The sequence below is a fragment of the Capsicum annuum genome, chromosome 8, assembly GCF_002878395.1.
Source record: "Capsicum annuum cultivar UCD-10X-F1 chromosome 8, UCD10Xv1.1, whole genome shotgun sequence".
In the NCBI taxonomy this organism is placed as follows: Eukaryota; Viridiplantae; Streptophyta; class Magnoliopsida; order Solanales; family Solanaceae; genus Capsicum; species Capsicum annuum.
The window spans coordinates 34324021-34337972 of NC_061118.1; the positions used below are offsets into that span (position 1 = coordinate 34324021).

A 13952-nucleotide genomic window follows, 5' to 3' on the forward strand; every position below is an offset into this window, starting at 1 on the left:
ATCTCAAAGTTTATTGAGTTTTATTTAGAGAAAATTTAAGTTGATTTCGAATAAAATTTTAGATTTGAGTTCAAGGTAAGAGATGAATATTTCAGATTTGAGCGGCTTAAGGTTGATGATGAACATTTCAAATTTATAAACCATTTGAACTCTTATTATAGACAGAAGGCATCTGTAAAAAGAAGAGACAAAAGACAACGGTTACATATATTGTATAGACCATTTTAATACTACTTATTATCGACAGAAGACATATGTTAAAAAGCAAAAACAAAAGAGTACTAACATCTATCAATAGATCATTTGAACTCTTATTATAGACAACATTATCATTAACTAATTAGTAAAATACCAAAATTACTTCATAGTTATTGAGTATATACAATGTTCAAGGGTTTAACAACCCTTTGTTTATTTATAATACATATATGTAGATATAACTAAACTAAACCAACACCATTGCGAAACACTATTCCCATCTGGTTTAGTAATTTAGTTAAGCGAATCTGCAAAAGAGGATAGAAAAAAGCAAAATTAGTAAATAGAAATTATGTACATGAAGAATTTGACTGAGCATAAAATTTAAATAGTAGAAACATCTAAACTATTTAAAATATATGTCAGATTTAAGCTACAAATATTAAAAGTGCGAACAATTTTAATTTTATAATATCAATACTTGATATTTTAAAGAGTTGTAGCAGGTCATACACCCTAATTTCTAAGTTATTACTAATCTAACTTAATATGGACGGTTTACTTGTTGTTACCTTAATTAATTAGATAACTTAACACAATAAAAATTATTTCATGTTGTTAGTATATATAAGTTAAATTCTTACGGGTCACAGTTGTAGGTCCTGGAGATAGGGTAGTTGAGCGATACGCTGCACTTTCTGGGGAGAACCTGTGCAGCATCATCTTTAAGGTTGGAGTATCGATTCACTGCAGCCCTAACACAATTGCAAACAAGCCTCTCCTCATTAGTGGACCCAGGTATACCCTTCAAGGTGTTGACCCCGCTGCAACAGGCTGCACCGGGCTCTCCACCCTGTGTCAGGAACGTGATACAGGGTGCCAAACTGGCATCTACTCGACTACAAGTAATTCCGCCTTCTTGTTCTAGCCGTGCAGCCATTGCTAGCTGAACCGCGGCTAGCATAAGTAGAACTAGTACTACTGCAACAGCCTTCATGATAATTTAATTTCCTTAATTTGTATATGTAGACCTTGTTTTATGGAATGAACATAATTGTAAATTGAGTGTATTGTATTTATACTACTTTGGAGATGGCAAACGATAATCTGCGTCAGAATTCACAAAAAGCTTGATGATAATTTTGGGTTTTTCTTTGGTATAGTATACATAATGGCATGATATATACATATATATATATATATATGTGTGCGCGCGCGCGCGCCTTGTGTAGCTAAAGATGACAATTTTATCTTAACTTTAGTTTTTTCTTTCCTTATTACGAGTGATATAGAACTATTTTACATCAGCATTTGACTATACTTTAATTTGGAGTAGTGGATAGACATTACTTGTGCTTATTTGTTTCGATCGTTGCTACCCATGGTTAGAGTTGACAATTTCAACTAATATTTAGAAAAGTAGTTCATTTAATTTACATTTTTATGAGTGGATCACTTATATTTTAGTTGGATAAATATAAATTTCAATTTAATTTTAAGTTTTTAACCCATTAGAATATGATCAAATATGAATAAAATGTGGGTATCCATATACGAACTAACTTTTATAGCTAAAAGAAAATCTTTCCCTTAAAAATTTGAGGAAAAAATACAATATTTTATTCGAATCAATAAAAACACAGTCTCCGATCCACCCCCTTGCACTATCCACCTATGCCTACCAGCCTACCTCCACCCCACCCTACCCGACCCAACTCGAGGATCGGGTCCCAGGTCACGAGTTGGAGTTGAGTTTTGGGTATTGTATCAAAATTTGGAGTCAGTCTGGACCCATTTGTTTACCCTAAAAAAGGTACATAATGCACGTAAACGAGAACCATAGCTCAAGAAGCTAAACTCGATGAACTACTATAGTTGATCAGGGATGGAACTTCTGAGAACTCAGCTAATTAGAGAAGAAGAGAGGTTTAAGGAGAGAGAATTTTGTATTATCAATCAATGAATCTATAGAGTACAAATGAAAGTATTTATAGACACCATTGAGAGTAACTACCTCTAACTAACTACTAATTGGAAATGCTACAGTGACAGTGACAGCAACTAACAGCTACAACTATAACAGATTTTGTGAACAGTAAGTAATGAAACAGTAAAAATAGTCTAGCCACTAATTAAACTCCAAATCATCTCAAGCTCGATTCTCTTGATCTCTTGACTATCTCGATCACTTGTATATCCAATACTTGTATCAATACAATTGACTTTTTAGTGAGGTTTCGAGGATAACAGGTACTGATTCGATCGGGCATAGCAAAACTAAGTACAATAGTGTAAAGTGAAATAAAAGTGAACACAAGCAGTAAAAGAGTTAACTGAGGGTTGATAAATCCGAAGCTGAATGTGATCAAGAGGGATCATGAATGGCCTGAAGGAGGACCGGCTAAAGTTGCTAGTCCTGAACAAATTAGTGAGCCGTTAGATAATAAATAGAAAAATATAACAATATTTAAGACAAGAAAATAATCGATTAGTATCATCAGAATGCAGGAGGCCGAGATTGGATTGCTATGAAATATATGTTATAATTGTGTTTTTTTTTTTTTTGTTATTGATTATTATATGATCTTATATAGGGGTCCATATCTCCCATGACCGTATTTTATACATTTAAACCCCTTAATTGACTTCTAGTTAAGTGATAGTAAATGATAAAGGGGTAAAGCATGGAGCTATATAAGGGTCAACTACGTAACACCAACGAATAATATGAGATGGTTGATCTTGATCCGGGCTAAGATATCTTCCTAATACAATGTATAATTTCTCACAGCATATGATATTTTGCGGTGCCCTCGATCTATGACTCGATTCTATGTGATTTGTTTTACATGATTATGATCTGTCACTTGATTCTATCTTTTTTTAAATCCAGTTAATTACCCAGTGAAGCCTGGGTAGTATTATTTGAACAAAATAAGAGGAGGGCTAGACCATACTTCTTTTACAACAAAGAGGTGATGCAATCACCCTGAACAACAGAAGAAGGCACACAGTGAAAACTTACACTACTCCTTCTGGACAAGTATGTACAATCAATTTACTAAAAATTGGCTTTATCATACTTAGCTTGACATTTGCCATTTATCTAGTTGAAATGGACCTTTTGCACTTCTTGGAAGTTTCTAAAAATTGTAGAATAGCCAAGAAATCTACAAGCCTTGATTTCCCTCTCTAAATATGTGCTTTATTCCATCATCTTGACAGTTCTCTGAATGACTTGCTGAAGCTTACGATTGTTGGTCTTCTTCTCAATTAACATATTGACAACTAACAAAAAGTCCAGTTCAAGCGAGTAACTAGTAGAGTATATCCACGTTGGATACACCATTTTCCTCTACGCCTTACCACAAATGCTTCTGGCATGTTATTACTGTTGCATTGTATGGAGATGAAAAAGGCAGGTCACCATTTATGTCCCTGATTATGCCCCAATGTTATCTCTTTTGGTATCAAAATTAAGGCTTTCATCAGTATTGACGTTATCACCTTGGTATGCTTAGTTCGTTTCACTAGCGGAAGCTTTTCGATCACTTTACTCGACTCTGCCTGGCTAGCGGTGGGTAGCAGATTTCTAATATATTAACGTGATAAAGTTATTTTTTCCAATACTCAGTTTTGGAGTCAAAGAGTTGGTACTTGGGTCTTGAGTCCCGCGATGGGACCTGAGAGCATCGAGAGTCGAGTTTTGGATCCCAGATCAAAATTGAGATTTGAATCCCAAGTTTGGGTCAAGAGTTGGGATTTAAGTCTTAGGTCAGTGTAGTGATTGGAAGTTGGGTCCGAGATTCGGTTGGGAGTTAGTGGGGCAAGTTTCTCAAAAAGGATGGTCATCAAAACTACTTTGCCAAATAGCCACAAGTTTGAAAAAATTGGTCAAATACCCACTTAATTCCACGTCACCACCAACTTTTTCAACTTAAGAACTTTAGTCCCAAATTTTATAATAATTTACTTTAATCCAATATCTCCAACTTAATAAATTCACCCATAAGTTTCTAATAATATACTTCAAACTCATTCCATCATCCACCATTATATATACAAAAATATCTAGGTTTTCTAAAAATATTTTTTTAAAAAAAATTCAAAAGCTAAAAATGGAAGGTGGTTTTTTTCCCTCCAAAAAGCTTCGATTTCCGCCACTTTTTTGGCGTTATTTTCCGGCGATAAGCTGTAAATCAGTCCACAAAAATCATAAACATGTTCATTGCATCCATTGTTATCCCATTTGTTTCCTATATTCTTAAACACACTTTTTTTATATTAATTCCATCCACCCAGAATACATCTCCTGAGGTGGTGGGGGATTTGGCGTGACCCCTACCCTGTATATTTAGATGAATGAAAGATACAAAGGAGGGGGACATTATACCAATACCTGCCAAGGTACATAGTCTAGGCCTAAAGACACTAATGACTATAAACCAATGGTGCAAAGGGCTAGTACCAAAAAAGAAAAAAGAAAAAGGGAAGAGTCTTCCGACTATATAAGCCTTTATTAGACTCTTCCATTACAGTTCAAGGTGGATGGAAGATCCATGGAAGATCCAAACTGAGTGTTTTTCTGCTCTAATCCTAAAACTTGAAACTTGCATTCTATCCATTCTCAATGCACCCATCACTTCTCTTGGGAGATCGCATTCCCTGAGGAAAATTCTTCCTCAGTGAGTGTTGTAGCATGTTTAGACAGTAGATCCACAACTTTGTTGGCTTCTCTTAAGCAATGTTGAAAAGTAATGTTATGAGCTTAAATATGGTTCTTAATTTATGGATAGCTTCTTGAAGTCTTCATGGGATGCTGCAGTTTCCTAGGATCATGTTTACTACGAATAATGGATCGAGTTTAATAGAGAGTTTCTGAAAATTTTGTTGACCAACACCATATAATTCCATGCAGTGCAACTTACGTCTCTGAGAAATTGTTAGTCAAGAATTGTACGGGTGCTGCAAACGCCATCAACATTTGACCATCTCTGTTCCTAACAACTCTGCCGGCACTTGCTCTACCTTGGTTAGCTATGTAGCTCCCATCAGTGTTTAGCTTCCAAGATTCCAGTTTTGGTTTCTCCCATTTCACCATTATGCTTTTCAAGTTTTTCATGTAGCATTCCACGACTTGACATATCTTGATCCAGTTCCAGCTCCAATCCATAGGGCTAAATTTTTGTCCTATAGTGACTTTGAACTTACAAAAAATTTGTTGGCATATTCTATATGTAGAAATAGATTTATTACCATACTTCTTTTCATATCTAGTTTTTCATATTTTCCATCACGTTATCATTGGGGTGATATGCAGCAAGAACCTATGAACCATGTTCTTTGAGGTCTATTCCACCAATCATTTAGAGTTTCTAAAATGTTGGAGCCTCTTGAGTGAAAGCCAAGTGGGTTAGAGAGTTGATTCCACACCCTTCTGGCAATGTTGCTTGTGACAAAAAAAATGGTTCATAGTTTCTTCTACTGTAAACCTACAACAACAATAATTAGACGAAGAGTTAGTGCCAAATTTTTTTGTAATTTCACCAAGTGGAAGCCTATTTTTCAATATCCTCCACACAGTGAAAGAGATTTTGAAGGGTAAATCTCTATGCCATATTTTAGTTAGCTCTGGGTTAGGAGATTTTTTTTGTCTCAAACTCTGAAAGGTAGATCTACAAGTAAAATTGCCCTGAGAGTTGAGAGTCCAGATAGCTTGGTCCGACTTTGTAGGGATACCAATATTTACTTGATTAACTTCATTAGCCACCGGAAGAGGGGTGGATCTCAACAAAATGTTCATGCTCCAGCTGTGATTAACTAAGTAGTCACCCACTTTTGAATTGTCGGGCTTCTGAGGGAGATTGTAGTGAGGCCTCAAAGGGCCTGTATCCAACCATTTGTCCCACCAAAACAAGCTATTACCATAATTAATTTTCCAAAAAATATTAGAATCAATTTTATCTCTAGTATCTAATAGGTTTCTCCAGATATTAGAATTTGTGAAATTCCTGACTTTGGAGAGAGGGTTAGATCTTTTACAATATTTGGTCCTGAGAAATCTAGTCTAAAGGTTGTCCTCCACTCTGAATCTCCACCACCTTTTAGCAGCAAATGCGTTACAAATATCATGAATTCTTTTGAATCCAACTCCACCTTCTTCACATGGATAGCTCATGTTTTCCCATGAATACCAGTGATAACTATTTTTGCCTTCTTTTTCTCCCCCAGAAGAAGTTAGATAAATACCTCTCTATTTGTTTTAAGATGGTTAAAGGAGGAATCATAGCTGCTAACAAGTAAAGAGTTTGGGACTGAAGCACGTGTTTAATGAGAATAGCTTTACCATCAAAGGAGAGAAATTTACCTTGCCAGCCTCCAGCTTTGCTAAGAACTTTGTGAGCAAGGTCTGCAAAATGGCTTACCTTCTTTCTCCCCATGTATATTGGGCATCTAAGGTATTTGAACGGAAATTGTGCTTGTCTAAATCCAGTCCATTTCCTCAAACTCCTATCACCTCTTTTGTCCCTGTGATTTTAAGTTAGGAAATATATTTTTTCTATGTTGATTTGTTGTTCTGAGGCGTCCTAATAGTAGTTCAAAACCTTTATGAGGAGATTGATGGAAAACCTTTCATTGGAAACAAAAAGAATTAAATCATCTGTGTAGCTTAAGTGCTTTATCTTTGGACCTCTTGAACTCATAGAGAAGCCGATGAATTGTGGGTTCTCATTGAGTCTATTAAAAGATTTAGATAAAGCTTCAACAACTAAAATAAAAAGAGATGGTGAGAGAGGGTCTCTCTATTTGAGTCCTCTAGTTGACCCGAAGAAGCCATTTCTAGTTCCATTAATAAGAATGGAGTACCAATTTTTGCCTAATAATCTGTGGATGAGCTCTTTAAAAGGTTTAGCAAAGTTGAGTTTCCTGAGAACTACAGTGAGGAAAGCCCAAGAGAGCTTGTCATATGCCTTTGACATGTCCAATTTGATGACGATGATCCCTCTCTCTTTATCTTTTTTGCTCCCATGAACTATCTCTTGTGCCAAGAGTATATTTTCAGGAATAGGTCTGCCCTTGACAAAGCCAGATTAATTCTCCGAAATCAGGCTTGGGAGAATCTTTGCTAATCTTTCGACAATAATCTTTGAAATAATCTTGTTGGAGACATTTCAAAAACTAATAGGTCTTAATTGGTTTATTGAGACAGGAGATGTGACCTTAGGAATAAGAACCAAATTTGTGTGCGTGTAAAACTTGGTTAGTTTCGAACCCAAAAAAAAAGCTTTGGACAAAGTTGCACATCTTTTTTAATAAATTCCCAATCCGATTCAGCTGAGCTATTGGGGTCAATTGAAAATACAGCTTGTTTGATCTCATCTTTTTCAGGTAGTTTGTATAGGTCCTCGTTTTCCTCATCAGTAACAATAGAAAGTACATTGTCGAGGATGGTCAGGTCATTATCGGTGTCAATATGGGCAAAAAGATTGCTAAAATGCTTAATAGCAGCATGAGCAATTGCTTCATTGCCCTCAATCCACTGCCCTTGACTGTTTTTAATCTTATGAATGCTTGATCTTCTTCTTTTTTCCTTGATGACACTATGGAAATACATGGAGTTAGAGTCACCCTCTTCGGCCCACTTAATCTTGGATTTTTGCCAAAGAATGCATTCCTCTTTCTTCAGCTACTGGATGCATTCAGCTTGAGCTTTATGAAGGGCCTGCCTTGCCGTGTCAGAGTTGTTAGCTTCATAGTCTTGTTTAAAGGAGTTGATGTCATTTTCCAGTTGCTTTACATTCGTAAAGACATCTTCTATGGTTTCTCTAGACCACTTGCTTTGCCCTTTAATAATAGCATTGAGCTTCTATTGAAGGATCCATTGGGAATTACCATGTACTTTTATACTCCAGATGTTTTGCACAAGATCAAAGTATCTCGGATATTCTGTCCAAAAATTTAAGAACCTAAAGTACTTGGTAGCCTCCTGCATAGTATTGCCAATCTCAAAAGTGATGAGGCCATGATTTGATCCTGTTTTGGCATGATGATCTACTTTATTGAGATGAAAAACATTTGCCTAAGCATTATTAATCAACACCCTATATAGCCTCTTACTAATTCTTTTTCTTTTTCTTCTTTGGTTGCACCAAGTGAAAGGGTTTTCAGTGAAGCCCAAATCTGTTAGTCCACATTTATTCATACAATTAATAAAATCTGTGCTCTCACTGAGGACATAAGGGACACCACCTCTCTTCTCACCAGGGGACATAATAGAGTTGAAGTCACCCAAAATAGACCATGGTCCACTAATAGAATTGTTAATAGTAGTCATCTTGCAGCTAAGTTTCTTTCTTTTAACCGCTTTGGTTCTAGCATAAACTATCGTAAGATAGAATATTTGGTTGTTGTGCTCCACTTTCATTGTTAATTGTTGCCTGCTACTATCAACGATAGAGCAACCTGTAGAAAAATTCTAGAAACACCAAATTTTACTGGTGGTGTTAGAGACAGCTTGATCGAACCCTAAATACCTTTTGAATATGTCAATATGATCAAATGGATGAAAAGGTTCTTGGAGAATAACCATGTCGGCTTCGTGAATCTTGACTAGTTTAATAAGTCTTTCGCTAGAACCATTAGACCTCATACCCCTAATATTCCAATTTATGATGTTTATCATTAAAACTGGGTTGATGTTGTTGGTTACCTTGATTTTGAATGGCGTTAGTACTCTTAGTCGAGACACTTCTGCCTTGTTGTTTCTTCGTATACCCTTTGGGAGAGAGGCTATGTTTTTATAGTATTTCCTCTTTTTCTTTAATGACTGGATCTTCGTGGTCTAAGGGAGTTGGTGCAAAAGTTTGTACAAGACTTTGTGTCACCTATTCTTCTTCTCCTTCAGTCCTTTTAAGGATACTTTTTGCTACCTTTTCATCAGAGGATTCAATTTCAGTGTGATCGATATTGGTATCCTCTCCCGATTCATAAATAGAGTTGTTGTCAATGTATGGTCCATATTTTTTATTCTTATCCTTGTTACGTTCAGTCACAATCGTGCCCAAGTCTACTATGAGTTGAATTCCCTCATGTTGTTTTCATTCTGTATCGACAGTTCAGGGGAATACTAATTTAGTACTTGAGTTGTATTCACTGGCGTCATGTTGATCATTGTCTTCATGGACTTGTGGGTCCAATTTTCTTTTGCCTTGGTGATTTGTTCGAGTGTTGGCAACCCCAATTATTTCATTGTCAAAGAGACCCAGTGGAGCTATAACATTTCCTTCTTTCTCTAAAATCTCAAGGATCCTTCCTTCAACATGTCTTGGCTTATGATTGTTCCAGAGCATGTTTTTTACTTTCAAAAAGTTTCCAATCTTCGGTTTATGCTTCTTTTTTCTTTCGCTTCTTGTATTTTTTGTTTTTCAACTCCACCTCTTCATTAATGATAGTAGTAGCCTGCTTTAGTGCATCATTTTACCCTAATTCTTGTTCCTTGATATGGACATTTTCTTCCAGAATAGGATTAGTATTAGACTGCATTTTTGAATTTTCTGATTCATGAGCAACTTTTTTTATTTCTTCCCCTTATTGCATTTTTTCTTCTTGATGGTTGATAGTAGCTTGATTATTATCATTAATCTATTGTTATGCTGCATTCATCAGTTTCATCTATTACGAACTGGGATAAAAGCATCATCTTTTGTCTCAGCATTAGCATTCTGTGCGGTAGCATTATTGTTGTTTTTTGTGCGTCTATGTTGGTTTTGTCATTCACCTGCTCACTGCTATTATTTGTTGGTCCATTGTTAGCCGACGGGGCATTTCTATTGTTGTCTCTATTCATTTGCTCCTTTTTCCTTGCTTCCGCTTTACATCTTGCAATATCGTGACCCTACATTTTACAAAACCTGCAAAATGCAGGCACACCTTCATACTCCAACTTTTGATCTCTACCCTTGAGACCTAATCCATCCCCTTCAATATCCACAAAGACAGAATCAGGGAGCGGCTTCGTAAGATCCACTTCGACTCTTACTTTTGCCATATAAGGTCTTGTTCTAGAGACAGTTGCCATATCTTCTTTCATCGGAGTTTCAATTTGTTCCAGAATTTATTTTAAGTAGTCCCATTTGAAGACATAAAAAAGTAATTCGGGAAGCAAAACCCAAATTGGCGCAAGTTATGTTTCCTCGTTTGAGTCAAAGTCCAGGGACTATTTGAACATCCTTATTAGGGATCCAAAAATAATCATAAAACTTTGAAAATAAACAAGGTTATAATTTGCTTCAGTATTGAAATCTATGAACACATGCCGGAAATCATAAGTCCCAATTCTTACCTTCTCTTTCAATGGCGTTTGTTCAATGAATTTTGCTCTAATAACTTTTATTTTGGGTCTACCCATTGTGAATTTTCCGACCAGCATCCATCTGCACTCCTCCTCCATCACGCCGTAGTAATCAGAGGCTTTAAAGATGACAACTGGTTTGCCATTATGTGTGGTCTGTCTCGCCATTACAGTAGAAGTATTAGAGCTAATATTCAAACTAGGACTAACAGTAAGAGCTGTGGAGTAGGTTACTTTTTCAATTAGTTTTGCCGGCGGTCGATTCTCCATAGGAAGGTCCTTGGGCTGCACAATACGCACTGGAAGACCGGCCTGAGTAGCTTCCATGAAGGAGGCGCGTCGATTCACGCTCTGCTCGTTAGGAGAAGACCGTTGGGGAAATGTTTAGAGAGAGAATTTTTTCGCATGTAGACTTTCTCTCAAACACACTTTTCACCATTGTTAAAAAGCTTTAAATCACTCACGTTACTCAAAACCATTTTAGAAAGTATATTACAGCAGCTCACGCGACTCCAAGTTCATTTCTCTATTCCATCAACCCAACAATCGTTGATTAGAAGCAATATTTACAATTTCAAGGTTTTCGTACGAATACCTGCCCAATCATCGGCCACTTATCATCATTCATTGACTGTGCATATAACCCGACATAAACCACAAAAGTAGTCGACGTCGACAAAATCTTAATTCTAGGATGTCTATTGCATAATTTGTTCTTGTTTCTGGTGATTTCATGGGAGAATGGGTGGAGACTCCTAAATGTTGGAAATGGAGATCTTTTACCAAGATGCCAATGCTCATTCCTGTTCACCGCATCAGTTCGTACGATGAATTCGTTGCAAGCGTAATGTAGAGCGGGGATCTAGATTGCTCATCAAGCGAGGTGGTGATTAGTTATCTAATGCATTCAAGGGAAAAGGTGAATCCTACGATCATAAATAATGATGTACGTGTGCTGACGTATATGATGGATGCAGATGCAGATGGATTTAGGCCTATTTTGAGAATAAATATAGTTGAGAGGTCCTATGAAGGACCGGAAAATTCATCACCGCCCCCACCTCGGTGCCCGACAGTCGATGACGATTTGAATGAGTATGAGAATGATGACGATCATCTAATTAATATGGAAGATAATTCTATGCATATGAAAGACTTTTTATCGGACTTGCAAGATGATGAAGAAGGCTGTGGAACGGGATCACAACCAGGACACTTTTTCACTGACAGAACCAACTTTTATTATGGTCAAACATTTGTCGATAAGAAAGATCTAAAAATGCTACTAGACATAGAAGCAGCGAGGCAGTCTTTTAATTATTATATAGAGAAGAGCTGCACCAAATTCATGAAGGCAAAATGCTTATCTCGTGGTTGTGGCTGGTTGTTGCGGGCAAAAAAGTACTACAACTCGAACAGATTTTGCATATACAAGTTTTCGGGTTGCACACGTGCGATGTTGAACACTCCAGCCGCAGGCATAATAGAATCTCCTTCGAATTGATTGTTTCACTATGCGTAAATTATTTTCGGTATGGTAAGGGTCTAAGCATAAGTAAAATTCAAAGTATTGTGTTTAAGGAGATGCATTATAACGCAAGCTATTGGATGAGTTGGAAAGGAAGTGTAATTGCGAAGAACATCATTCGCAGGACACCAGAGCACGGATATGCTTGCTTGTCGGCTTTTTCCCACATGGTAAAGTTATTGAATCTCGGGTCTTCCTACTCTATCATAGTAAACCGGATGAATGGATCATTCGTTTACTACTTCTTATCATTCGAAGCTTGCATACGGGGATGTTCCCACATGAGAAAGGTAATTGCCGTCGATGACACACATTTGTATGAAAAGTATGGGGGTGTGTTGCTGAGTGTCGTTGCACAAGATACCGAAAATCATATCTTTTTAATTGCCTTTGTGTCTTGGATAAAGAGAACAATGCTTCTTGAACCTTCTTCTTTCAAAAGTTAAAGTCTATCGTAAAAGATGAATCACATCTATGTATCATTTCCGATGGGCACATTAGCATTGCCAATTCATTCTATAATTTTTACAATCGTGCACATCATGGACTTTACATGAGGCACATCTCTAAAAATATGATCAGCACTGTGGAGAACATCTTTATCTGTTCTATGTCGCAGAAATGGCTTATATTGTTGATGAGTTTAGCAAGACAGCACATGTCTTTGAAAATATGCATAGTTTTGAGAAATGGAGTAGAGCACACTTCCTTGGCAATAGGTACGATGTGATGACCACAAACATTGTCGAGTCGCTCAACTTGGTGTTGATGGATGAACGGGAGTACCCCGTGTCATACATATTCAATTCAATTGCTAGAAAATTTGGTGAAAAGTTTAGGAAGCGGCATGCCTTTGTCGCTTGTCAAAATAATAAATGTGTGCCTTGTGCGGAAAGGATCCTAAGGGATAACAAGAGTGTGAGCGATTCCTTGTATGTGACTAATGCAAATGGGGGTCTCGACCAATTCACGGTGTTTGGCAATAGCGTTACTGCCAAGGTCAATCTATTGGAGAGGAGTTATTCTTATCGAAAATTTGACTTGGTGAAAATGTCGTGCGAACATGCGATGGAAGCTTTGCAAGCAAAGTATGGCGATGGCGTAGGTTATGGTAACTCTATCTATGAGTATTTTTTTCCAATTTATAAAGATGAAATTTACCTCCTAGTGTACTCGGAAGCTATTAATGTTGTCCCTCCAGAGGCCAAATGGACTGTGCCACAGGAAGTGCAAGACACTAAGATTTTTCCACCCCCTACGATCGCAAACTCGAAAGGAAGAAAGTCAAACGCACTAAGGGAGTCGGTGAGACATTAAAGTCCAAAAGGAGGAATAGGTGTTCAATATGCAAGAAATTTGAGCACAAAAGAACCACATGTAGAATGGCCAACAAATCGTAGACAACCTTTTTTTTACTTCAGTTGTAAAACTACTATTTTGGGGAGTAAATTTTCATTTCTGTAGAATTTAACGTTCAGTTGTAATCCACTTAAAGTCTTGTCTACGATAGACTGTGTAAATTCTATGATATATCGTTCACACGGTCTATAAATATTATGTATTGGTTATATAATTACTTATCTAACACATTATGTTGGTTTTTTTACCGCCTTATCTCTCCAATCGATGCAATAAATCATTATTTCCCATTCCCATTTAATGAAAAGCTGCAGAAACGTCTGTTCTCAAGAAAAATTACTAGTATACGCAAGACAAGCATTTTCTATTGCAACACGCGTCGACTGACCATTGGGTGGAAATATGAAAGGACGTCTTCTATAGGTCTATAAATAAAGTGACTATTTCTATGTAACCCTTCAATTGTACCTAAACCCAACAATCCAAAAACCCTCATCTTCTTCACTAAAATTGAAA

At 36.8% G+C, this 13952-nt stretch overlaps 1 protein-coding gene across 1 annotated transcript; it reads right to left on the reverse strand.

Annotated features, from left to right (window-relative positions):
* Nucleotides 1–340: 340 nt before the first annotated feature.
* Nucleotides 341–1348, reverse strand: LOC107857211 (non-specific lipid-transfer protein 1-like). Its single transcript, XM_047394325.1, has 2 exons — nt 843–1348; nt 341–506 (listed from the first exon to the last, which is right to left on the reverse strand). Exons 1-2 carry the CDS (start codon nt 1193–1195, stop codon nt 497–499), a joined length of 363 nt encoding a protein of 120 aa, XP_047250281.1. The 5' UTR covers nt 1196–1348; the 3' UTR covers nt 341–496.
* Nucleotides 1349–13952: the final 12604 nt, after the last annotated feature.

Bases quoted from the DNA above. Each gene is read 5' to 3' on its own strand.
- LOC107857211 (XM_047394325.1), bottom strand. From the start codon at position 1,195: ATGAAGGCTGTTGCAGTAGTACTAGTTCTACTTATGCTAGCCGCGGTT.